Below are 25934 nucleotides of genomic sequence, written 5' to 3' on the forward strand. Positions count from 1 at the left end.
TCTTTCTGATACTCCAGGAATCCAGCCAAAATAATCAATCCACATTCAGTTGTTAAGTGCCTTCATATGAAACCCTAACTTCACCCCAACTCTGGAACATCCTCTTTTGAGACCTACCACACCTCCCTCCACAGCAAATGACATTTTTTTAATGAGTTTATCTCTTTGATCTCTAGACTGTCTCCTAAAGGAGCTGAAGCCAGCAGGCCTTAAGTTATAAGCAGAATGATGTAACCTGGTTATGAAGCAAAGGACTGTGTGTTTAGGCAAAGACACTTCCATGAATGCCTGGCCGCTCTATAGGTGCCATGTCTATACACAATTAGACCATTAAAAGAACTCCATGGCTTCCTCCTAAGATAACAGAATGTGCAAATAAACAACTCAATGTGAAAACTTCTGTCTTCTGTTCTGATGAGGCACAACCAGCTGCTTAGGGACTCTGGTCTGTTGGAAAACACATAGCACTACCACACATCGGCCCCTGGTGGGGAGAACTGTAACCCTCTCTACCCCTGGAATATAAGTCCTCCATTTTCTGATTCTAGGTTTAGGGAGAATGAAGAATGTATAAGCTTGTTTTTCATTTTACTCAGAGTTGGTGAATATCTGAGTTCTCTGGTTAAAGTTTTATTGTCTAAAGAAAAATAATCCTTTAGTTCTACCCCTGAAATGAGAAAATCAATTGTTAAAAAACTAAACCAGGATGACTTTTATTGTATATTACTTTCTACCCATAGCAAAAATCATGTCAACAATAATAGTGGTGAATTTTTAAAAGATGGCTTATGATATTCTTAGTAGTTAAAAATAAAAATGTAATATATAATACAAAAAAATTGGTCCAGGGCCTAGAATCAAATCCAAAGAAAATAGGATGCAAATTTATTCAAATAGACTATAACATGTACACTTTTAATAAAAAAGTGAGATTTTTTTAGAAAAAACAAATGAATCACTCATTTTTAAATACTAGTTACTCACGTCTATTATTCCTAATAGCAAAATATAGCCAAAACAGAAAAGAACTACATTTAAGTAATAAAAGTGATGTACAATTATGTAAAATTTTTGCTTTTATATGTTTCTCAGGACTTAAAATATTAAAATTAAATACTCAATGTTCCTTAGATATACTGGTCAAAATTATAAGGGGGTAAATTAAGGGCAGGTTCTTCCATACATCATTCAGATCTGCCTCATACCTTGCATAAGTAAGTCTTAATTTGTTTATTTTTCTTTCTCTGATGGATGTCTTATTTTCCATGTTCTAATTTATCTTATTTCACAGAAGAGGTAATACAAATAGCTAATAGAAATTGAAATTTGACTTCAGTGGTAATCAAACAAAATAAATTAAAGCAAATAGTCATTTTTAAAGCCGACAAATTAGTAAAGGTTTTCAAGAAGATAATCATCATCCTTGCTAGCATTCAGTTGGATAGTCACTAATTTATAACATATATTCATGTAACCTCTCTGTAAAGCAATTAGGCTGGGCGTATTAAGAATTATGAAGTATTCTCTAATAGAGAAATGATAAAATACAAATAAAGGCATATATCAATCTGTCTATTAATTTATTGTCACTTTTATACCAACTTAAATACCCCAAAATAATGAATGGTTAAAAATTTAAAAAAATTATTTAATGAAATATTAGGCAGACAATAAAGTACCATGATCAACAATAATCATTGCTGAAATGAGAAAATGTTCAAAAATAATTTCTAGAGTAAATTGGATGCATAACTCTATGTATAAAATATATAAACATAATAGAACAGAAACTGGCCTGATAGAAATATACCAATTTTTTAGTAGATATCCCTGGAGGTAGTAAAGAGTGATTTTTTATGAGTAATCAACATTTTTATTCTCTGCAATTTTCAATGACTCTTCTTATAAGTTTTACAGAAAAAAATAATCTTCTCAATTAGAATGCTATATTTAAATAACTAAAAAATGATTTTTACATATATTTTATTTTCAATTACAGTTGACACTCAATATTATCTTATATTGGTTTTAGGTGCACAGCATAGTGATTAGACATTTATAAAATTTACAAAGTGATCCCCGTGATTAGTCTAGTACCCACCGAGCACAATACGTAGTTTTATTGACTGTATTCCCTATGCTGTACTTCACATCCCTATGACTATTTTGTAACTACCAATTTGTCCTTAATCCTTTTGCCTTTTTCACCCAGTTTCCTAACCCCCCTCCTATAGGGCAACCATCAGGATATCCTCTTATCTATGAGTCTGTTTCTGTTCTGTTTTTTTTTTTTAATTTATTTTGTTCTTTAGATTCCACATATAAATGAAATCATATTGTATTTGTCTTCCTTTGTCTGACTTATTTCACTTAGCAAAACATCCTCTACGTTCATCCATGTTGTTACAAATGACGAGATTTCATTCTTTTTTTATGGCCAAGCATTGTTGGTGGGATTGCAAATTGGTGCCGACACCAAGCAAAACAGTATAGAGGTTCCTCAAAAAATTAGAAATAGAATTACCATATGACGCAGCAATTCCACTTCTGCATATTTATCTGAATAAATCCAAAACACTAATTTGAAAAGACATATGCACCCCTATATTCATAGCAGCATTATTTACAATAGCCAGAATATGGAAGCAACCTAAATGCACATCAATAGACAATTTGATAAAAAAGATGTGGCACATATATATGATGGACTATTACTTCACCACAAAGAGTGATTTTTACATTCTTCTAAAATTCTAAATTTTCTACAATGACTATTTACTACTTTTAAAGGAATAACAAAAAAAAATAAAATGTATACCTATCTACAAAATTCATTGTACTGCTGCCTTTCATCTATAAAGTTCAAACTGGGTAGGCTCAGGTTAAAGCCCTTCAAATATGATTACACCTTATTAATCCAACCTTATTTCTAAGGAGTAACCAACTCTACTACTCAAGTCTGTCTCAGGTGGCCAGCAGGCATGTCATGATCCATCTAACGCCACCCATGTTCGTCCCATCAGGTCTAGCGCTTCTTCTCTACCCCAGGATTTCTGGATCATAGTTTGTTTTTAACTATTTTAAGCCAACTTCAGATATTTATGATGCTCTAAGCTAAGTCTGACAATCCTGCAAAATCATTTTAGACCCTGAGTCTAATTAACACAGTACAGTAATTCAAAAGAAACCCCCTTCTAGAGCAAAAACACCATCAAAATTTGTTAAATGAATGAAAAAAAAAATCACTACTGTGATCATGACAAAAACAGCTAATATTTCCTGAGAGCTTTCTATTTATAAGGCACTGTGCCAATTTGATTTATCTTACTTAATGCTCAGAACGATCCTCCATTTCAAAAATGAAAAAAAAAAAATGAGCCTCAGGTAGTTTATGTGCATTTTCCAAGGAGATATAACCAGTGTGGGTCTAAGATTCACATCCAGCTGTATCTGATACCAATATCTCTACAATAACAAATCTGCTTATTGAAAGATCACTAGAAATCATTTTGCATATAACATGTTTTTTACTAATGAATCTAAATGAGTATCCATGTAGCTGAGTTAAAAAGATGTACTGAGTTACAAAGTTTCTTCTTATATATAAAAATAGAAAACCAATAAAATTTTCTGCTGAATCTCATTATACAATGATGTTTACCTGTGTAGGACCAGCCAATCTCTTCAACGAGTTTTCTCTGCTGTCTGTAGTATCCATAAGCCCAATCTATAAGCAAGAAAAACCCATTAATCAACGTGTAGAAAAATACGTCTAAATTTAAAAATACAAAATATCCAGCTCATCTATACCATAAGTAGTTCCTGATTCCTCCTTTCCATGTCACCTTCCCAGTGTCTCCTCCCAACTCCAACCACCACCATTACAGACTCCACCGTTCCTGTTTTCATAGTGTAACGTTAGTGGCGGGGAGGCACATTTAAAGAATGCTGAAGTTCAAGCAGGGACAAAGCACATATTTTGGGTAAAGCAGGAGCAACCTAGAGGGTTCATCCTAACAGGAGATGGGGATCAGAAAAAAGTTTGTCCTATTTAAAATTTTTCTTACCATTTCCCAAGCTTAATGCTTAAAATTCTATTGATTAGCAATACTTGGGGGTTTGCAAAAACCTAAGTTTTATCTGTAAATACTTCTAGTAGACCCAGAGATTATCATGTTTTCAAAATGTGCTTCCTTTACAATATGAAATTAAAATGAAATGCCTTGAAGAAATGAGAATTAAAATACATGCATGTCAGTTGAGACTAAAGTTATGTTAGACAGTGTCCCCTGGAGGAACATCTGAGATGCCCAAAGTGGGTCACACAGTGGGAAGCTTAGGGCATCATCACAGTAGTGAATACCTCAGGACTAGAGAGAGAGGTCTTCATTGCTATTTCTGGCACAGAGCTCCTAAAACCTTGGAATTTTCTAAATACAGAGAGCCATAAATATATCTTTTGTTTAGTTAATGAGATGACTTTTGGCCCCCACCAAATGTTGGGGCTGTGGCCACGGAAACCACTGTGTAATTAGAGGGTTGGAACTTTTGGTCCTCTCTTCCCCAACCTCTGAAGAGTGAGAAGGGGCTGGAGGTTGAACCAACTGCCAATGGCCAATGATTTAATCAATCATGCCTGTGTAATGAAGCCTCTAAAAAATTTAAAAGGAGAGGGTTTGGAGAACTTCCAGGTTGGTGAACTTATTAGTTGGTGAACACGTGGAGATTTGGGGAGAGTGGTATACTTGGAGAGGGCATGGATTCTCTGAGCCCTCTCACTATACCTGTTCTAGGCATCTTCCATCTGGATGTTCCTGAGTTATATCATTTCATACTAAACTGATGATCTAGTAAGTAAAATGTTTCCCTAGGTTCTTTGAGCCACTCTAGCAAATTAAACCTAAAGAAGGGTGTTTGTTATCAGAACCTCTGATTTACAGCCAGTAAGGCTGTAAAAGGGACAACATGGACTTAGAGACCAGTGTATGAGGGGTGGGAACAATCTTGTAGGACTGAGCCCTAAACCTGTGGGATCTGATGCCACCTCCATACAGAAAGTTGAATTGAGTTGAATCACAGGACATCCCGTTAGTGTTCAAGAATTGTTCATATGGAAACGCCCCCTGCCCCACAAGTAGAAATTGGTCCCAAAACCCTTTAAAGACAAAGTCTCACTCTGCATAATTCAAAATTTTTCCTGTAGTCATGCTGGTACCCAGGAAATGGGGGTGTTATGATTTATCCTCCTCTTTCTTGTGCCATTTGTCCCTTAATTCCAGACCGTACTAACATTAGTACTCTATTTCAATTATATTGTGGGTAAAATAAATCTTTTGGAGTTAGGTTTGGAACCTGATTAGTGTTGACAAAACTGTTTCTATAGAAATGGCTACAAATAGCTGTTTACAAATGAACTTATTCATAAATTGAGGTTCTGTCAATATAGCTTTCATATGAGTGCAAAGATTTATTTATGCTGTTCTATACCACACCATACCACACCACACCATTTTAAATCATACCATTCAATATCATACCATACATACATTGATCTTTCTCATCAGTTGGGAAAAGAAACTCTATTTCTTTTTATTCTTGATAAACAGTTCTTTGTTGACAGTTCCCAACTTCAGGGAAGCAAATATCTGAAGGACATTGTAGAAATAATTTCCCTCTCTTCCATGTCATATACTCTCTGATCAGTACAATGTGGTAATAAATAACTGCTACACTATTTTATAAAAACTGAAAAACAGACCAGCTACCAGATATACACATTCTAGATCCATAGATTAATCATCACATACATTGGAGAAATAAAGGTTTTGTATTTGTTCATAGAAATTTATTGCCCAATGGAATATAGGTAAATATTCCATTGGCCATGTACCACATTTCAACACATATTTGGTTTCGTAACAGCTTTACTGAAATATAATTTATATATCATACAATTCGCTCACTAAAGAGTACAATTTAATAAGTTTTAGGATATTCACAGAGTTGTGTAATCATCACTACAATTTAAAAATATCTTCATTACCCCAAAAAGAAACTCCATACTCTTTATCTCCCGCCCAGAACTTCATGCCCACATCCCTCAGGCCTAAACAACCACTAATCTACTTCGTCTCTATAGATTTGATATTTTAGACATGTAATATAAATGAAATCACATAATATATGGCCTTTTGTGACTGGCTTCTTTAATTCAGCATAATTAATGTTTTCAAGGTTCATTCCTTTTTATTGCTCAATAATATTGTATGGTGAACAAAATGGCCTTAACGTTCCTCTCAGCTTGAATAACAAACTTTGAACTGGCTTTTTCCCGACTCCAGGCCTCTGATCTACCTTTTCTCAGAGTTTATAAAACTTGTAATTATAAATGCTCTCTCTGCCCCTTTGAGATATAAATCATTTTCACAGCCACATGACAGTTTTAGTACCAGAAATATACTTCTCAAGTACACGGGAATGTGGGAATCATCTCTTGGACATGCAATCATCAAAGGAAATAGCAATTTTATTTTCCGGTTTCTGTGAGTGTGTAAGAGCCTAACTTCATTGGGGTGCCTGCTCCAAGTTGCAAAAACAACTTCCTTTCAGAAAGATATGCAACTATTTTTCCTTTGGATACACTTAATTAGTGAACACAGATTCCCTCTGAATGTCCTGCAGTACCTTTCCATGGGGGCACACTCCAGCCTTTAAGAGACCTTACCCTCAGTGCTTCATTGGAGTTGCATTTGAACTTAATTCTGGCTTCTCTCCCAAATGCAATAGCCTTGCATAAAGTCTTCCTTGCTGTTTAACTTTGTCCAGTGCAGTTTTTGTTTGCATAATGAATATGCCACATGTTACTTATCCATTCATCAGCTGATACTTAGGTTTTTCTTCTTCTGGCTATTATAAACAACTCTGATGTTAATATCCATGCATATATTTGTTTTTCTACTCAAAAATTAAACATTAGGTTCAGAATTTATTTTTCAGATCGAGTTGTCCCATAAAATGGTGGTCATCTATGGTTAAATTCTGAGGACAAGTATTTCTTCATGATCAAGGAATATATCTAATTAAATATTAGAAAGTACTTCAAAGGTTATTTGACTCAGTCTTTAACAATCTACAAAATAATGCCTATTTTAGAGATAAACTACTTTATGCCAAAGAAATAGAAGTGGTTCGTATAGGCAGTGACAAAAGTAGAAACAATTATGGATGGGTCCTGCCTCCTACTCCATTGAGACTTCCCCAACATCTACGATTCCTAACAATCCTGAGCTATTCAGTACTCTCTTCAAATGCTTTGCTCAAGCAGAAACCCTTATAGCATGTATACCTTCAAGAGAAAAAAAGTAAAACAATACACCTAAGAATTCACCAGCCGGAATTATTTGGATATATAAATTATTGAAAATTAACTGTATTCTTAATTCGACTTGGCCATCTGTTGGAATTTTCCTCTGAAACTTTGCACTACCATAGGAAAAAGGTTTATTGTCATATATTACATGTTTTAAGTATAAATATTTTTAAATTAAGATTTTTTGTCCTATAAGTGCATTTTGATGATTTCAGATCAAATACCACACAAATCCTACATTTAACAGTATTACATTGAAATAAATAAAACAGTAAGTTCTTGTTTTAATGATTCAGTCTAAACGATAACAGCAAATAGAAGATTTTAGCTTTCCTGGTGGGGCTTTAACACTGCACAATGAGCATTTGCCCTTGGTTTTTAATTACTTACATCAAGAAAGCTTTTTTCAATACAAGATTCCCAGGTGTTGGAGCTCTCTTCAGTTTCCTTTATGTATTGTTTCCTTAATTGTTAACTTCAAACAATCCGTTACGCATTCATATGCTAATTACATAGTGCTTGGGCGTGAGAGAGTACCCCACTTCTAAAATTCTACTTAGAGGTCTGATAGATGAGATGTGATAGCTCCAATGAACAAGAAAAAAGAAGCTAGGTTCACTGTTTTTGATGCATTATATACTTTGAAAACCAGTAAATCCTATGCAAAATAGAATCTATCAAAGTGCTTACACATTTTTAAATCAATTAAAATAATAAAATACAGATATGTTTTCTGTTTCTGTGGATGTTTTTCTTTAGTTTTTATATTTTGTTTCTTTCCATTTAAAAGTATTTGCCAGGTCTGTTTGGTGTGTTTTGTAGTGATAAAACTAAGGAATTTTAGTAATGAATTGTACACGATACACAACAACAAAAAATATGTTAGTAAATATTCTTAAAGGCTACTCTAAAATATACCCTTAAAAATATTCTTCATGAAGTAGCTTTATGACCTACTACAAAAATTGAGAGAAATTTGCTTTATATTATTTCAGATAACCTTGGAATTCTCGTTTTCAACATATTCCATCTTTTACTTACCTTGAGCACCTACATATATGCAAATATGTATATGTATATGTGTGTGTGTGTGTGTGTGTATACACATTCTTTTGTTCTTTTTTAGACTCAGATAATAGAAGTCAAAGTTTCGATAACCACCATATGGAAGATATAAACAGCATTTTTCTGCTCACGTTTTAAAAACAATAAAAAACATTTCCTACTAAATATCATTACAAATATTTCAAATTATAAAAATGCCTCTAATTTTGCCCTATGCTAAAGATAGTCTCTGCTCCATGTTGATTAACATGTACTCTATTTATCACCTGTATCCAACTACATAATCTAGCAGTGCTTTGGCGAAACACACACACATATTTTAATGCCATTGAATGGCCAAACATATGACAGGGAGAAGAAATAGATTGGTCCTCAGAAAAAAAGAAATTTTTGGTAGGAAATAAGCACAGATGTAAGTTTGAAATCTAGGATTCTAAGACTAGATTTCCTTAGTGGACTATTCCAAAGTAAATGATACTAGCATACTTCACATTCTTTAGAAGAAAATCACTAAGGAACTTCAGAGGAGGGAAAAAGAAAGTCCATTGATGATAGAAATCTGGAAAGGCAGAGGAGAAGGAAAGAATAAAGTTAGAGATGAATCTTTAAAGCCCTTCGGGAAGACTCTGATGAAAAGGTACTTGGAGACAGAGAATGACATATTCAGGTAGAGGAAAGGCATGAGCACCATGAAGTGGAAATTCTGGAACCAAAAGTTTAAGAGGCCACGTGGGGCTCTCATGGAGGGTCTCTCATGAAGAGACTCTGCATAAGTCTCTTGGTAGGTACTTATTCTTGGTGACAGCTCACGATGGTACAAGGGTCGCATCAATGTTCACATTTTTGTTTTCATCCAACTCTCCCCTTTTATCTATACTTTTTTTTTTAAAAAAAAAGGAGAAATTCTGCTGAGCTGACTGAAAAGTGTGACTATATTTCATATATTGAGTATATTTAAAGAAAAATATTAAGGAAGCATATGTAATAATCAAATAAATGATTCTAAAGAGGTTGGGGGTGGGTGGGCGGGGAAAGGTAAGTGGCTGGAAATCGCTTGGAGAAAGACCCAGAAACCTCAAGGGACAGTCTAACATATCAGAGAAATTACCACCCACTGAGTCATCCTGAATTCCGACTTGCAGTCGGTCTGAAATGGCAGTGATAGAGGTTGAACATTACAGCAGTCAAAACCATCCAGTACTAGGAACAAAACAATAAAAATCTCCTCTCAGAAGAGAAACAAATAAAATCAGAAATATGAGTTCCTTTAAAAAGATAATTAGTTTTTGATTAAAGAGCACCTGTGAACACATCCCCCTGGCTATAAAAGTTCTTCTGCAGATATTCTATTATAATGCCTTTTTGTGTGTGTGATAAGAAAGCAAGTTTATGATCTAAGTGATCTAAACCAAAATCTTGATGAGCTAACTAGGCAAACATTCCAAGTAAAATTAAATTTGCTCATGAGTATAGTATACAGATTCTATAATACCATACATGACAGATTTTTCTCTGTAAATTTTTTTGTCATTTAATGCTAAGGATTAACTTGCTGTCAAATTGTGTTATCATAAAGCCCAACTTTACCGATCTGGTATATAAATTTTGTCTGGTATATTGGCAAAGACATTTCTGAAACATAATTTATCCAATTCTGATAATTCAGACAATACACTTGTTTAGGGTATAGTTACAGTTCAAACATAACACACTGTTAAATATTCGGATGCAACAAAATTCCTTAAAAACATACTGCTTTTAAAATTTTTATATATATATGTAATTTTCACCTTAAATTATGTTTTCCATTTTTAACTGCTTTTCAGTATTACAAAGAATTCTATTGGTTTTCTCCCCTCTCCTTTAAAAGTACTGTTTGCAGTCTCAAAACTAAAATTTCAACTTAATGCCAAATAGGAGGTTACATTAATTCATATCATTAAAGATAGGAAATTCCGGAAGGAGATGAGTTACTAGAATCCAGGCGACCTTTTTATTTCAGGATAAGATTAACAAGATGAAAAAGTAAATCCTTGAGACACTGCATTAAAAAAAAAAAGAAAGAAAGAAAAGGTAGAATTATCCAGGGAGATGGATTGGACATAATGGATAATATAAAAGCACAAAGGGAATTGTTTCTTTCATATGCTTATTTTGGTACTCAGACATCTAATTAAATACATATTTCTCATAGGACTAAGGAAGAGTTTGGAGGTGAGCAATTATATTTTATTGTTCCCTAGACACTGAGGACCTTGTACGCTTCCCCAGAGAGGACCTGTATGTTAGCAATATGTCTACCAAACCTACTTAAAACTTTTCAATGAAAGCTCAAATTATTTGCAGGCTTGTTTTGGAAAAGTAGTCAGTGTATTTTCTTATGCTTAGATATATGTGTTTAACCTATTCCTAGAGTTGAGGTATTTTTCTGTCAAAAACAATATTAATAATTTTGATTTTTATTATGTTAGCAATAATACACATACCTATTTCAGATAAATTAGAAAAATAAAGTAAAAATAACTTTTAAAAATCATCTACAATCACATCTCTTATGAATAATCACACTATAATTTTGTGCAAGTACATACATTTTTCTAGTTATACTATATATAGACAATAAATTTATACTTTACATAAATTGAATTACACTACATTATTGGTGACGTTTTTTCTACATAATGATAATAAATCACTGACATCTTCTCAAGTTAATATATACGGTTTTACAGACTTAAGAATTCATTTAAAACATTCTCTATTTTTGAATATTAAAATAAAAAGGTGATTTAACTTTGGAAAATTTACTCCTTGGGCTTAAATAATATGCATGACAAGTTTCCATTAAGCTAATTTTAGTTTTATATATAAAATAAAGTCTGGAGATTAAGTACCACTTTTTAAAAATAATTTTCTATTTTTCAGTAAGAGTTGGCATATAATATTTTATTAGTGTTGGGCATACAACATAGTGACTAGACATTTCTATAACTTATGAACTGATCACTCTGATAAATCTGGTACTGATTTGAAACCATATATAATTATTACAATATTATTGGCTGTATTCCCTATGCTATTTTTTACATCCCCATGACTACATTGTAACTACCAATTTAAACTTCTTAATACACTCCTTTTTACACCTAACCCCTCAACCTCCCTCCCATCTGTCAACCATCAAAAGTTTTCTGTATCTTTGAATTTATTTCTGTTTAATTTGTTCATTTATCCTGTTCTCCAGATTCCACATGTAAGTGAAATCGTATGGCATTTATTTTTTTCTGTCTTACTCCATTTGGCACAATATCCTCTAACTCCATTCATTTGCTGCAGATGTCAAGAATTTATTCTTTTTATGGCTGAGTAATATTCCATTGTACATATGTACCACCTCTTCTTTATCTGTTCATCCACTGATGGACACCCTGGTTGCCTACGTATATTGCTCATTATAAATAACACTGCAAAGAACACATAGATGCACATATCCCTTCAAAGTAGTGTTTTGGATTTCTTCAGGTAAATATCGAGAAGTGGAATTACCAGATCCTTGTCTCTTATTATAGCCTTAGTTTTAAAGTCTATTTTATCTAGGATTAGCATTGCTACCACAGTTTTTTCTTTTTGTTTTTATTTTCATGAAACATATTCTTTCATCCCTTTACTTTCAGTCTGCATCTTTTGATCTAAAACTAACTTGTTGTAAGCACCATACATAAAGGTCTTATTTCCTTATCCAAGCAGCCACTCTAGGTCTTTTGATTGGAGCATTTAATCCATTTACATTTTAAGTAATCGTTGTTTGATATGTAGTTATTGCCATTTTATTATTCATATTTTTAATATTTTTTTCCCCACTTATTCTTAAAGAAGTCCCTTTAATCTTTCTTGTAATACTGTTTTGGTGGTGATAAACTTCTTTAGTTTTTCTTGTCTGAGAAGCTATTTATCTGTCCTTCAATTCTAATGATGGCTTTGCTATATAGAGTAGTCTTGGTTGTAGGTCCTTGCTTTTCATCACTTTGAATATTTCTTGCCAAGCCCTTTTTGCCTGCAAAGCTTCTGTTGGGAAATCACCTGAGAGTCTTATGGGATCGCCTTTGTAAGTAACTAAATACCATTCTTTTGCTGCTTTTAAGATTCTCTCTTTGTCTTTAACTTCTGGCATTTTAATTATGATGTCTTAGTGTGCACCTCTGTAGGTTCATCTTGTTTAGGACTCTTTGCGCTTCCTAGACTTGTATGTCTATTTTCTTCACCAGATTAGGAAAGTTTTCTGACATTATTTCTTCAAATAAGTTTTTCAATCCCTTGCTCGCTTTCTCTTCTCTTTCTGATACTTCTATGATGTGAATATTGGTATGCTTGATGTTGTCCCAGAGGCCCTTTAAACTGTCCTCATTTTTTTGGATTATTTCTTCTTTTTCCTGTTCTGATTGGGTGTTTTTGGCTACCTTGTCTTCCAAATCGCTGATTTGATCCTCTGCTTCATCTAATTAACTGTTGATTTCCTCTAATGTATTCTTCGTTTCAGTTATTATATTCTTCATTTATGACTGGCTCTTTTCAATGTTCCCTGTCTCTGTTTTTACATTTCTTATCACTTCGTTGAAGTTCTCACTGAGATCATTGAGCATTCTTATAACCAGTGTTTTGAACTCTGTATCTGATAGATTTGTTCTCCCCATTTTATTTCTTTTTCTGGAACTTTGTTCTATTCTTTCATTTTGGACATGTTTCTTTGTCTCCCCATTTGGGTGCCTCCCTGCTTTTGTTTCTATGTGTTAGGTAGGACTCCTAAGTTTCCTTATCTTGGTAGAGTGGCCTTATGTAGTTGAAGTCCTTTGGCACTCAGTGGCACAACCACCCTGATCACCTGAGCCAGGATTCTCCAGGTGTGTTCTTTGTGCAGGTTTATATGTGTCCTTCTATTGTAATTGAACTCTGATTGCTGTTGGGACATCAGTGGGTAGGATTGACTCTCAGGCTTATTGATTGTGAGGACTGGCCAGAACTTCAGTGGGAGAGCTGTTGTGTAGGGGGCTGACCCTATGGACAAAGATTTGCTTTAACAGGGCTCTGGTGTCTATGGAACCCACCCTTTGGTGTGTCTTTTGTAAAGGTAGTTGGGTGGTGCCTGGTGTGGTCTGAAGCAGGCCGCCAGGTGTATTGGTTCTGGGGTCTCTTGGGATGGGCTCTGTTTCGAGTCAAGTTAAGCCATTGTCTATACCCTGCCTCAGGCCACTTGGTACGAGCTCCAAAGTGACCTGCAGGCATCTGCCATTTTGCTGGGCTTGGAGGTGCCTGGGGGAGCTGTGAACCACGGGCAGCTACTGCTAGTGCTAAGTGTGGGCCTGCTCAGCTTGAGGTATGGGGCACATCGAGGCCAGATGATGCTTGTTTGGGGTTTGTGAACTTTTAAGAGATTTTAGGAAAGCCCACACAAGCCCAGACAGGCCATTTGTATGGAAAAGCCACTGGAAGTACCTTGGATGGGCCTGAAAGTTGGGTGGGGCAGGGTCTCAGGGAATTACTAGGGCAGGGAAATACAATGCTAGCCAGGTTTTTGAAAACTCAAATATGTTGGCAACCTGTGTGTACACACTGTGGGGGAGTGGGAGTGAGGGTGGGGGTGTGTGGGGAGGTCTAACAAAGAACAATGGCTTCTTCTAGTTCTTCTGTCAGGGAGAAAGCTGCTCCTCTAGTCCTCGCCCCGAAACCAGACAATTCAGTTCCTCAGTGTGTGTCCCTGGCTCCTTTCAAGCTGCTGCCCAGTTCTGGAGCTGAGAGTGAGTGAGTCCATCAGCTTGTACGTCTGTCCACTGGCCTTTAAAAAGAAATGCCTGGGACTCTAGCAACCTTCCATCTCACTCAGTCACTATCGCCTCTCATTTATACAGCCAGCTGTTGTAGGGACTTCTTCCAGCAGTGGAACCTCAGGCTGGGGAGCCTGGTATAGAATTGGGAACCCCTGCTCCTCAGAGGGCACCTCCACAGCCAAGATATCCCTCTCAATTTTTAACTGCTACACATGGGTTGGGAGCAGTCCGTTCCATATCTCCACCCTTCCTACCAGTCTTGACATCACTTCTTCAGTATATCCTTAGTTACAGGACTTCTGTTAGCCTAGACCTCAGGCAGTTCTCAGCAATGGTTTTTCTGTAATTTAGTTGTAATTTTGATGTCATCATGGGAGGTGGAGCACACAGCATTTTCCTACTCTAATATTATGTCCAGAAGCTAAGTGCTCTTTTTCATTTTCCTTGTTGACCTTCTTTTACAATACCAAGGAAACACTGAAATGGCACAAATTTATTGTTATTGTGCAGGGCTATAATTATTATAGGTACCTAATTTCAAGACCATTATTAACAATATATTTATTCCACCATAAGAGAAAAACCTAATTGTTGATGAAATAATAGTAATGAGAGCAGAGATAGAAATAACAACATACATTAAAAATACTTATTAGAAGGAGCTAAATATAATACAAAAAGTGAGAAGAGAACCAAATCTATATAAGAAAAAGCATATGAAAGTGAGTAGAAAACATGGAATCTATAACATTACAAAAATACTGTACTATTACATTTGTGTTCTGTATTATACTATTATATTATTATCTGAACAATAGTGTGTTCAGAAATCGAATGTTTAGCAGTCTAAAAAATGTTTCTGTTATAAAGTCTTATGTCCACATCCTTTCAATGAAATCAGGAGTAGAGCAAGAATGTCTATGTCGTTCCATGATTAGAATCACTCTAGAAGTTCTGAATAACTAGGACACTAAAATACCCAATTAGAAGATACGATAAAATATCATTTTACATTCTCCATAAAAAGCATAAACCACCAAGAAGGTGAATAAATAAATATATGACCCATTATTAACATAAAAGAAAATGTGAATAAAGACCTATGACATCCTTCAATAGGAACATTGGATTTGGGGAAGATATCAATTCTTTCCATATCATTGAATAGGTTTGATCTCAATGGAATGTGTTTAATTTACAAAGTTATTCTAAAGTTCTGATTAAAATATAAATGGAAAATGATAATTAATAAGACAGTTAAAAAAAAGAGTGACTGGCTTAGTTAACCAGTTACTAAAAGATAAATTGACAGGCAGATCAATAGAACAAAACATACTGCACTGAAATTGGATTTAGTATAGATACGAATTTAATCCATGATAAAGGAAACATCACAGTCAGTTGAGAAATGTATGAAAAGTCACCTATTTTGGGAACACGGGTTCTTTGAAAAAAGAAGTTAAGTCACACTTCAAACATACGTCAAAATAAAGTCCAAGTGGATTAAAGATTGATTAAAAAAAATTCACATAAACTATAAGAAAAAATATAAGTGAATATTTAATTTATTATAAGATGGAGACGGCCTTTGTACACATAAACAAAATACACTTAAAAAAAATACTTCGATTATATGATAGCCAAAACTTGTACAGAAAATTGTTTACAGAAACGTGAATTATAAACGTTAAGCTACTGGTAGCTGCTTAAATGTATTAAGCAAACATAACAATATGTTCAAAACATAGAATTCTTAAAACCAATAAATATATCAGCAGACAAGTTTTTAAAATGCAAATATAATTAATAACTATATAAAGAACTGTTAGACAGTAGTGGGTATCAAAGTAACAAATTAAAATAATACCAAGTAGCCTTTTTCCAGCTATCAAATTGGCAAAGGTTTATTATTATTATTATTATTATTATTATTATTATTTTGTAATATTCAATGATACCTAAAATATCTCGAGATGTTCTTTTACATACAGGTAGAAATATAAACTAGTATAAATTTTCTGGAAAGTAAGCTAGGAGAGTTATCAAGATTCTTAAAATCTTCATATCCTTTTAGATAGTAATTTCAAGGAATATATTTTAAAAGAGTAACAGAGAAAACAAAGTGTTATGTACCAAGATGTTTACTGAAACTAACAGTGACCAACTGAAAAATATGTTAATGCACAAAAAGTGGAGGAAGTTTAAATAAATTATGCACTGTTCATAATATGAAATGATGTGAATTCGATGTTTCAAATGTATTTATGTGGAGAAATGCACATGATATAAAATGTTATCAACAGTTATAATACAATTTTTAAAATATTACCTATATATTCATAAATGTAAATTTCTCTGTGTGCTGCCATTGGGAGTGATTTTAACTTTTTAGTATGTTCTTATGCTTTCCATGCATTTTATGACACTGTATTAATTAAATGTTTAAAAAATTAAAGTGTATATGCACTTCTACAAGAATATCGCTGATTCTGCAGCCAAATAGGTTACAGACAAATTTATAAATATGTTTTGAAGACTAGGTAAAGAAAAACTTAAAACTCATTTTCATTTCTTATTTTGGGTTTTACAATAAAAGCTTCTCCATATTCACAAAAGACTGCCTTCATCAGTTACCATCTACAGCATTTTTAAGTTTAAGAAATCAGAGCCAAGTCTACACATGGAAGGCAATGTGAGCATTGTAGCTACCAAGAAATTAAAAACATGAGCCATAGCAAAACAGGCAGCACAACAAACTCTCAGATTATCTTACTGGCCATGACAATTTTTGAGTAAACTTTGAAGCAGTCTTGTTTTAATTTGTGCCTTATTTCTAAAACAATAATTTTTACTTAGATAAAATTAATCCCAAACGTACACCTATCCATTAAGTAGACAGATTTGACAAATTTGTAAGTTTGCAACCTGTTCTGAAATAGGTGTGGATCACATGTTAAAATTGCTGCCAGAGTGTTGACTGATTCATTATGTGGTTATGTCTGGGCAAGGCAGAATGATTTTTTTGACTTCATTCCAAAGTAGTGACTGAAATTTATTTTTGTCACATGTTTTATTTAGACTTTATTTTTTACTTATCTAGAAAAATAAACTTTTATTTATAGGATCCATATCCATTATAATAAACAGGCTGATAATTTCTCAATAAATTTTTAATGATTTTAAATATTTTTGATTTGCTAAGATATTTTATAAGCCTAATAAGCCACATGCTATTGTTCATTAAGCCTACATAGGTTTAGACAATATTTCAAAAAGAAATCAGGGTGAGCATGGTAGATTTGCCCGATTTAAATATGTGCCTCTTTCCACTAATTCTTGGGGTTAGAAATCTAGATCTTCCCTTTGAGAAGTCACATGTCTTTGCTGGTATTTCTACAATTATAAAGTGAGGATAAGTACCTCCTGTTTAATTACAAGAATTCTGTAACAAAAGATAGGGCATAAGTTAAACCATTTTGAACTCTGTAAAAAATATGCTTATATGAATTCATATTATTTCCTGAATTTGTTTTTTAAGTACTTTTTTTTCTTTTAATAGTGAAGCAAAATCCAAAAAATAATGTGACATTTATATCATGTGCATAGCACATCCTTGTTCAGCCACTAACTACATTATTCATTTGTTTATTGCTGCTGTCTGATTTTTAGACAAGTATTCTTTAGTCTTACCGATAAGTATGGACACTTGATGTATGTGGGGTATACAAATCCATATATTCAAATGTTTAACTGAGTCTCAAGAACAATGTGAACACTAAAAAATATAATATTCAATTTTAATTCAACTTTAAGGGACTATTTTAATCTAATTTCCTAGCTATATTCCAAAATGAATACATTTTAGAAAGTAAGATTTTCAGAACATTTACAGTTTTTTTTGTTTGTTTCAGAAGACTTAAGGTATCTAAGATCATTATTTATTTAAAAGCTCACATTATTTACATTTTAAAGAAGTTCATTGTAGAACAACCTTCTTCACTAGCAATTTCAAGAAATTAAAGGCTTTGATGACACCATTAACCACCTGGCTTTCAAATGTTGAGAAGTGCCTATATTAGGCACTGATTTTGTTCATAACTATATTAAAATGATTACATGTATTGCTTTACTGGTATACATGTTTCACTGCCAATAGACTACCAAGTGATAAATATTATTCATCATCTTAGTTTGTTTTGTTTTAAGTTTATTTGAAGTGAGTGGAAACTGCTCAAATTCTATTAATTCAGTTGATTGGGATAGTGCAGGGATGTCTCTCTGGGTAGAAGAAGAATTTTATTTACTTTACTCTGCTCTATACTGCCCACCCCCATGCCTCCACTCTTTGTAAAGCATCCCACTGTTATCTTTCTCATGTAGACATGTGCATTCTCCATGGAATCTGGTGTCTCCACGATGTTAATTCTGTGGACTACCAAAGTCCACTCTAAGAAAAGAAGAGTAGTCAGTTCAATCATCAGTCACAACACACTTATCTTCAAGTCTTGCACTGGTGACCTATCTTGACCAATGACAGCACTGATACAGGCCCACTGCTGCAATAGTTTTTTTTTTTTTTCCCAACTTTTACCTGAAGCTCTCTGCAGTGGCAGATGTACAAAGATGCTCATTAGGTTGTCTAGATAACCCACGTTTATTGCACTCAGAGGAACAATATTTAAAAGATCATTAATAGCCTTGGAGAATACAGGTCATTAGTTACTTCTTACACACATTGCAAATGGTTGACCAGGGGATGAATATTATTTATTTTGGAATAGTTAACTCAGTTGGAATAAATGTTTTCTCTCCAGTTTGCTGTTTGTGAGAATGTCAAGAGACTTAATGAGTCAATGCAGCGTTTTCAAGCTGGACTGTAACCAGGACTCTCTTGGCACTTTGCCCTGAAGTTACTGGGCCACTGGGACACCTCAAGGTAATTAACACAGTGTCTAATGTGATAATGGTGGTGGTTAAATGAAAAAGAGCATCTTACAATAGACCAAGGGAAGCATCTTTGTACCTCAAGGGAAAATAAAATTTGTTTTTTATAAAGGAGTTTAGGCCTTAAAATTTATATACATTTTAAAGACTTAAGACATTGAAATAGAATTTATATTTTCATTAACATATTTTTAAACATCTAAGTGACTTTACACCTCTCTGAAGTTTATGCTTTGCCATTAATTTTATTTTTTGGTGCCAAATGTTTAACTGATAATCTATCATATATCTAGCCAAAGACATATTGATTTAACCTAGGAAATAAAATCTTATATGCATTTTGTGCTCAAGTGAATGCTATTTTATTCATGTCTTGAGTTTTATAATGAAAAAAACAATAGACTGACTGAACAGATCTATGATGAAAAAGAAATGCTACATTACCACTCCAAGTTTACCTTTAAACAAAAAGGTGGGGTTTTTTTTGTTTAACTGATTAAATATAAAAATGGTAAATTGTTGATTAAAATAATATTTTTTTCCCACATTTACCCTTTACATAAATGGTCATACTGAATATAGGAAGGAAAGGCAAGGGCTAAATATTAAGTGATCTCATATATTTGTATTTAACACAAATATCTCATTGAAGATTTTATATTCATGTTATCTAGTTCACAGCCTCCTACAATAGCTCAAATTCTCCAGTCAAGGGCGCCACTCAAAAAAGTAAAATCTATTTTTTATTTATGATACTTTGAAAGGCTGTGACTCATAACGGAAAGAGACTAAACTAGAGACAGGGTCAAAAGAACTAAGGATGTAGATCATGGCTTTTTAACATCCCAGCTGTGGGCTTTTGGAGGGGTCATTTGCCTCCTGGGAGCCCTAGTTCTTCTATCTGAAACATAAGGTCCTCCTGTCCTGGTGAAGTGGTATAGGATCCAATGAATTAATTCATTTGAATGTATTTATAAAGGATAAGACATTATATAACAGAAGCAATAATGCTTTCATCTGGGAAGTAAACTGAACCCTATTTAGACATTGTTTAATAGAATGAACAAGGTTATTTCATGTATTGATAAGGCAGGAGTTTTCTCTATCTTTTCTTTTATGTTCCATGTAAGATATTGACCCAATTATACTGTTAAAAATGGCTCCTATACTGCTTCCTATTCCTGTGGGCAAGTCATGTTTATCTCTAAGTCTCAATTTCCATATCTATAGAATGGGCATAATAATTATATCAATGTCTGCTTTGTATAAAGCACATATAGCTATTAGTCTATATATATATATTTATTTATTTAATGTTTAAAGTTCATCCTACTATTGCTTTTTCCCCAACTTCAGCACTTTTACTGATTCGTTAACTTCTTTGCAACACTAAAAAGTTAATTTGAAAGTAGGGAGTGGCAAGTCACATGAAAATACTTTCAGGAACATGTTCACTGAATTTCATCCAATTCAAGAAAAGATACACATTTTAAACCTATGTTTTCATAGTCAGATTTACTCAATAACATACTTTAATCTAATTGAAAAGATACAAAAAAGTAAGCAGTCAATACATTTTAATTTAATTAAACTAAAATCAATTTATTTAAAAAGCTATTCAGAAATAGCTTCAAAGCAAATGGGTACATGGAATTCTTATATTACATTAGCAATACCCATAGTTTAGATTTGACATCAACAAACTTATATACATACATTTTGACATCAACATACATACAACTTATCATGAATCCAGAAGAAAATAAGAGTCAGAAACACTATTCCATAGTAATGGACCTAAGATAGACAACTGTGTCTAACATAAAGGAGAAAATCTGAGGTAGGAAATCCTAATAGTATCAAAATGTGACAGTGAGTAGGTGAGGAAGTTGACCAAACAACCACTAAAAATCAGAAAGAACCTTAAAGATAGCAATGGGCAATTTAATGGTGTGAAAAAGGGTGCTCTTTTTTTTAACAGAATCTTAAGGAGCTATTACATATGAGAATACTGATATGAGAAATCATTTAAGAAGTTAAATTATATTAAAGATATTTTTAATAGAGTAGAAAAACCTATTTATATTTTAGAAATATTTTTATCATATATTGCAAAGATTTTTAAATAAATATTTTGGGCTTTAAAGGACATATTTTAGTTACTTAAAATTTTCATTTCTGTGGAATGCCCAATTTCATCACAATAGTGGAAAATGGAATGCTCATATAGGATTCATTTAATAGTTTGTAGCCTTTTAAAACTGTTTGTACTGGGGACACACTACTTAAAACAGTCCTCTTTAAGGAGCTCGAAAACTAACAAAGTAATGTGTAAAATTCTTTAACATGTCATTCTTTGGCAATACAAGAAAATAATAGCAACAGAAATACAAACTACCTTTTTAGACCTGGAAAAAAATAGCTTACAGAAACTGTCAACTACTTCCATTTTAAATATCTATGTAGTTCCAACTGAAATGTTTTACTTCATATAATATTTAAATGAAAGATATATTTCCTATGAGGATAGATTTCCCAGAAGCCTCTTTAGTATAAGAGCAAAGTGCATTAGTAGCCCAAGAGGTCTGGCATTGCCCAAGGAGATCTCTGCCAGCCCCTTAAAGTTATACACTCACTTTCTACCTGAGCACTCCTAATTACTACAGTTATTACAGTTATCACTGTTCCCTCCTGTTCGGGGAGCATATGGTGACTTTGGGTTGGTGTTCCACAGCAGCAGAACTATGGTAACATAGTCGCCTGGACTTGGTTCTCTCTTCTTCCATAGGGCCCCTGTCAGTCAGCAGGCACGTGTGGGCGGTACACTGTGACTCCCTAGTGGCCCCTGCTTATTCCTCTCTCCTCAGAGGGAGAAAGACCACCCCCATCTCCTTGGCACATTTAACAAAAATGAATGTAATTTTATCAGCCCCTCATATAATATTGTCCTTAATGCCCGGTCCACCAAATTCTTAATGGGAAACCTGGCAGTGCTTTCACATATAACAAGAAAACCCTGGGATGTTTTTATCTGTAAAACCAGCATGGTACCTGGCACATGAGTGAATAAATGAATGAAAGTTATAAATCTCACACTGTGTTCATTTCTATAGTCAAAAGAGGCAGAGTAAGTATCCAGTAAAAAATCTTTAAGAAGTAATAGCATTGAGGATTTTATTCCATGGTCTTCAATAATCTTAGAATGTTCTAGTTTTAATATTTTTTTATTTTGGTCTTTAAAATACCACTGAGCAAGGACATTTCAGAAAAAAAAAGGATTAACAGATGATTTACGATTTTAATGAACTTGTTTCTCTGAATTCAAGACATGTCTTGACGATTTTTCACAAAAACAATTGACCCTTTTCATGGCTAAATGCTGCTGTAACTTCCTGCAGATTGCCATGGACACACACTCCCGTGCCTTTCACGCTCTAAAACTCCAGAAGTTTACATTTGTACAGAAGAAAGAGCAGTGGGATCTTTTGTATGCATAAAGTTTACTTAGGACTTTAAACAATACACACTTTTGTAAGTGATAATACATATCGCTACTAGAAATTTCTATTATGTTAAAAAATTTTCTACACAAATTAGAAAGGTAACGCTTCAAAAATTCAGATAATATCAAGCAACCACAAACCAATGATGTAAGACAGTGGTAAACACAAATATTTCACAAAAGTATAACAAGCCACAGCTAAGAAAAGCAATGCCAGGTTTGTTTGTTTTTTTCTTTAATAAAAGAAATAACCTTTATTGGTTCCTTAATACTTTTTATACAAGCTCCTGGCTATTTTTAAGGTCTTTCATTGGTTAATCCACATTCTTGATCAGTTAAACTATTCTGGCATTTGTCCTACTGCATATTTACATATTTTTAAAAGTAATTATTATTTCCAAGTTACAGTTGAATGCCAGGTTTTTATTTTCGCTTAAATAGGTGTTGTATTAGGGATAGAGGTAAAGAGAATGAGTATGCAATTTAAAAAATAAATATAGTCTGTGTAGCTGGATAATTTCAGGCAGCAGTTCCAGTTTTTCTGAGCAACTAACTTGGATTATTTTTGCCCAAGCTTTATAAATTCCTGAATTATATAATATGTCTGTGTAAATAATTTGAGAATTCTTTTGGTTGAGTATTATATAATTTGAAATTCCACTCAATCTCATTCTACTTTACTGACAATACTCAATAAAAAAAAGTGCAAAAACTTTCCTCTATACCTGCTGCTAAGGTAAGAGTATTGTTCTATCCTCTCTGTTAGCAATACCAAGATAAACTTTGGTTTTACTTGCCATCTGTATGTTGATTTGTAATTATAAAATGAGAACAGGTTAAATACAGCATCATTTTATCAAATGTGTATTTGCTAAATAAAAGAATTGATTCAATCACTGTAGGCACAGGAGCTAATGAAAACTTTTCAGGGTCAGTTCCCCTAATGCAGGGCTTCTCTAACTTCTAATATCATGACTCAGTTAGAAAATGATAACTCCTGCAGTGCCCTGGGCCAATACATAAGAGCTGAATAGATGATTATTAGACACATCTGTCACCCTCTAGCAACTTCTTACCTCAGAGCCTTACTCTACCTGGACATCTTTATTCTCTCCTTTCTCTGACTCCAAACTCATGCCCAATCTTTTTCATTCCTCGAGTGTATCATAATACCATCTCTTCAAAGCTCCTTCCTATTATGACTCTTACATAGTCTTTCTCACAATTATAATTAAGTAATAACATGTGCAATAATTTTTTATATTTACTGTGCGAGGCTGTGAACTCCTTGAGAATCCAGAATGTGTCTACTTGTTTCACTGTATACTCAGCTCCTAACCTAGAGACAAAGTAGATATTAAGTAAATAGTCATTGACTGAATAAACTACAAATTTAGGATTTACAATCTCAGAACACTTTTCCCCACCAGGTATAATTCATTTACCCATCTCTGGTCATCAGCATTTCCAGACCAGTGACTGTGCTAAATCCCTCCCTTTACTATTAGGCGTTGACTCAATATTCTATTATCCCCAAGAAAACAGAAGCCATTGCACAGGAAATTTTGCAAATGCCCTTCCTCTCTACCTTTTATTTACCTTCTATCTTCACTCAAGGATCTCTTTCCCCTTGTATCTCACAGAGAAAGGTGTCCCCACACTTTTCCATCCTCCTACATCCTCTAGGATTTATTTGGCTTCAATATCTCTCTCTTCACTGGATTGTTTCCTTGGTCCTTGTAACACATTCAAGCCTGGTACCCTAAAAATTCTCCTTCCCTTTACCTCTTTACCAAATGCACTAAGCACCTTTGCTTCCATACATTCTTCTAATGGCAGCCATTATCTTCCTTCAATAAATGGACACTTGTCTTTCTTCCTTCCGTCTAAGATTCACTTTAGGAACAGAAATCAGTAAATCTTGGATCCTCTCTCAAACCAAGTGCAGAGTAAGTGCTCAATACATATTTAACACAACAAAATAAATAATAAGGGTCTATGGAAATATAACATTGCAAAGCAGTGCTAAACCCATTATCAACTTAAAAAAATCTCTCGTTTCCCACACTTGACAGATCTCAAAGAACAGTGGATAGGGACACAATATTGATAATGAAATGTTGAAATTAGGTAATTCAGCATTTCTATTTATTTATTTTTCTCCTGAATCCTTCTGTTCCAATTTTGTGGTACCACAGCCTGCTGCCTTGGTGGCATCCTCAGGTTTTCTTCATTCTGATTGCTGTTTCACTGCTTGCAAATCAAATTCCACAAATTCCACTGTGGGTTTATTACCTTGTTTTTGGTGGAGCACCAAAGCACATCCTCTAGCAGATTCTGAGAAAAAGTTCACGAGGCAAAAGTTTTGAGATTGTCTTTTCTAAGATTGCCTTGTTCTATCTCCACAATTCTAGATTCAAAATCTAGAATTTTTCAAAGTACGTATTGCTTCTTTATCTTCTAATTTCCAGTGTGGATACTGAGGAATTTGGTGCCTTTTTTTATTCTCAGTTCTTTCCATACTGAGTCCATTTTTTTCCTCTTGAAACATTCAGAATATTTTCTTTATTTCCAGTGTTTTGAATTTTCATAATGATCTGCCTTTGGTTGGATCTTTTATCATTGACTATACTGGGTCTATTATGACTCTTCCAATTTAGAGAGCCATTTCAGGGGGTGTAAAAGAATATTGTTTTTATATTTCCTTTATAAATATCTCTTGTTTCTCTTTTTTCTTTATCTGAAACTCCTATTAGTTAGACATTTGGTTTTCTTTTATATCATCTTTTCTCTCATATTGTCCACATCTTCAAATTTTTGTTCTATTTTTAGAAAGATTTTCTACCAAATATTTGAATTTATTTCCACCATTATTTCTTCATATTAAAAAAAATTCTAAGGGCTCTTTCTTGTTCTCCTTTTATGCCATTTTAAAACCATCTTGTTCTCATGTTACTAATGCAAAATCTTCTATTATCTCTCTAAATATATATAGATTTTATAAAACTTTATTCTAATTTCTGCTTTGTCTCAAGTTCTTCTGCATTACTCTTTTTCTGCTTATTTGTTTGTGTTGATCACTTTCATGCTAAAGGCTCTCCATAAATACATGGTCATCCTAGACTTATCTTTTTTATTTATGTAACATACTAAATAATACAGAGTAGACGTATTTGGTAAGTGGAGTTTGTCAAATAATGTGTTTCACTGTACGGTGATCACAATATAAGAT

General features: G+C 33.6%; 1 protein-coding gene across 6 annotated transcripts in view; it reads right to left on the bottom strand.

The window, feature by feature from the left end:
- Window positions 1-25934, bottom strand: part of PTPRZ1 (protein tyrosine phosphatase receptor type Z1) — a 162961-nt gene that overhangs the window by 104511 nt on the left and 32516 nt on the right. For all 6 annotated transcript variants that reach the window (XM_016125176.2, XM_016125175.2, XM_016125174.2 and 3 more), the window contains exon 2: window positions 3662-3727. In XM_016125176.2, the coding sequence (XP_015980662.2) occupies window positions 3662-3727 (66 nt within the window). The remainder of the gene's footprint in view (window positions 1-3661; window positions 3728-25934) is intronic.

This window comes from Rousettus aegyptiacus, unplaced genomic scaffold (genome assembly GCF_014176215.1).
Source record: "Rousettus aegyptiacus isolate mRouAeg1 unplaced genomic scaffold, mRouAeg1.p scaffold_m13_p_13, whole genome shotgun sequence".
NCBI lineage: Eukaryota > Metazoa > Chordata > Mammalia > Chiroptera > Pteropodidae > Rousettus > Rousettus aegyptiacus.